At 38.4% G+C, this 2,247-nt stretch overlaps 1 protein-coding gene across 1 annotated transcript in view; it reads left to right on the forward strand.

Annotated features, from left to right (window-relative positions):
- LOC106876540 (segment polarity protein dishevelled homolog DVL-3) overlaps positions 1–2,247 on the forward strand; it is a 260,486-nt gene that overhangs the window by 228,103 nt on the left and 30,136 nt on the right. Inside the window, exons 13-14 of the mRNA XM_052976893.1 lie at positions 948–975; positions 1,548–1,680. Coding sequence (XP_052832853.1) covers positions 948–975; positions 1,548–1,680 — 161 coding nt within the window. The remainder of the gene's footprint in view (positions 1–947; positions 976–1,547; positions 1,681–2,247) is intronic.

Raw genomic sequence — 2,247 nt, forward strand, 5'->3', positions numbered from 1 at the left:
AACTCCTCTATAAGTCACACTTCTAATTTGGTCTTATTCTTCAGTGCTGCCTCCTAGCACTTGTGCTGGTAGCACATTTAGAAAATCATTCGAGCGAGGTCGTTGCCAATGCCGCTGGACTGGCTCCTGTGCAGGTGGCAAGTAAAAAACACCTTTTTGAGCATGGCCGTTGCCAGTACTGTGTGACTGGCCCTCGTGCCAGTTGCACGTAAAAGCACCCACTACACTCTCAGAGTGGTTGGCGTTAGGAAGGGCATCCAGCTGTAGAAACTCTGCCTTCTGGCTTGCCAGTCCTCAGTCAAATCGTCCAACCCATGCTAGCATGGAATGCGGACGTTAAATGATGATGATGATGAAACCTGTGTGACTCCACAATTTGAATGGTGGTGGGGATCCTGAAATGGACTTCAGATGGAATATTAGTCACTCAATCCAGTAGATGAGGCCTCACATCAGTGAAGTTGGCCTATTTCTTTTTTAGTAAAGTTACCTTCTCAACTCATGCCGACTCCTAAGGACTGGTTTCCTGGTTTCATGACTTACATATTCCCCACCTGGATGGGACAACAGTCTATTGTAGTATTACTTATTTTTGCCCCCTGGGTCAACTGGAGCAATATGAAATGAAGTGTTTTGCCCCAGATCACAGTCTAGGAATGGAAACCACAATTTTAATGATCATGAGTCCAACATCCTAATCTCTAAGCCATGCACTTCTACAAGGGGGCCAATTTACTGTAAAATCATGAAGTGGAAAGCCCTAGGTTGGTGCTTATTCTCTCCTGATGACCACTGAAATCCACTGGCGTCTGGTATGCAGAGTTTTCAGCTGATCAAACAAGCGGTTCCAAGTCCCTGTTGTACGGAAAAAGTGAGGGAGTCAGCCACAAATAATTTGATGGCTGAAATGAAATTGTTGACTCATTTTTCTCCTGTTTTGATGCTAGACTGCTTGAGAGCACACCTGGTCCTATGGTACAAACTTTGTGGTCAAAAGGTTTCTAAATTAAAGACATTCATCAAAATTCCCCATTAATTTATATTCCAAACACCAGCTTTTGTTGGTTATATAACATGCTAATCATATGCAAATCAGTTTCCACGAACTCTGTCTATTGGCCAGTTAAAATAAAATTAGCATACTATGATTATATGTGGAGAATTCAGGCAAGTAGCTCGCTATCAAGAATGAGTTTAACTCAGTTTCCATTGTCTCAAATGTGCAAAGATAAACAGAACTGAATGTGCTTGGCTCCCACACAGTATGGGTTAATAGCAGCTACTACTTCATGAAATTCTTCATTATTTTCAAAATCAGTTGGAACAAAGTGTATTTCAACAGAAATAGGCTAAAAAAAGGATTGATGTTATCATCACTGTTAGAGCGGTGGATGGGTACAACTGTTGGACAAAATGGCTTGTGATATTTGTTTCAGCTGTTTTTATGAAAATCCATGTTCAAATCTCAGTGAGGTCAACATTGGTTTTCTTCTGATTTTTCTTTACTTATTGCTTAATGTTTGCTTACTGTTTAAAATTCATGACAGGTCATCAGCCGACAACTCCATCAATGTTTTCACAAAAACTCCTTCTACTTTATCACGATCACAGTTCATCAATAAAGCATTTTCTCTACTCATGTCCGCTATCACGTTAATGGCAATGGCCTCTTCGTCTCTGGTTAGTTTAACACTTTTGTTTCCAGCCTGCCTGAGAAAGCTGTGGTTTTATGAAACAAACTTGGTTGTTTCCTTTCAAGGCATAAGGTAGGACAAGGTTGTTTTCTGGAAGGCCAGCAGTTAGCCATGCACATCAGCCTTCCCTCTCCATGCCATCGATGTGACAAACATAAAGGCCAACACAGCTTGGAACCAGTGACATCACAACTCATTTCTACAGCTGAGTGAACTGGAGCAATGGGAAATAAAGTGTCTTGCTCAAGAACACAACACACAACCTGGTCCAGGAATCAAACGCACTACTTCATGATTATGAGCCTGACACTCTAACCAGTAAACCATATATATATGTATATATGTATGTATATGTATATATGTATGTATACATATATATATATATATGTATATATATATATGTATGTATATATATATATATATATGTATATATATATATATGTATATATATATATATATATGTTTGTATGTATATAAATGTGTATATATATGTATATATATATGTATATATCTACATGTATATATATGTATATAAGTATATATATATATATGT

The sequence above is a fragment of the Octopus bimaculoides genome, chromosome 26 (assembly GCF_001194135.2).
Source record: "Octopus bimaculoides isolate UCB-OBI-ISO-001 chromosome 26, ASM119413v2, whole genome shotgun sequence".
Lineage (NCBI taxonomy): Eukaryota > Metazoa > Mollusca > Cephalopoda > Octopoda > Octopodidae > Octopus > Octopus bimaculoides.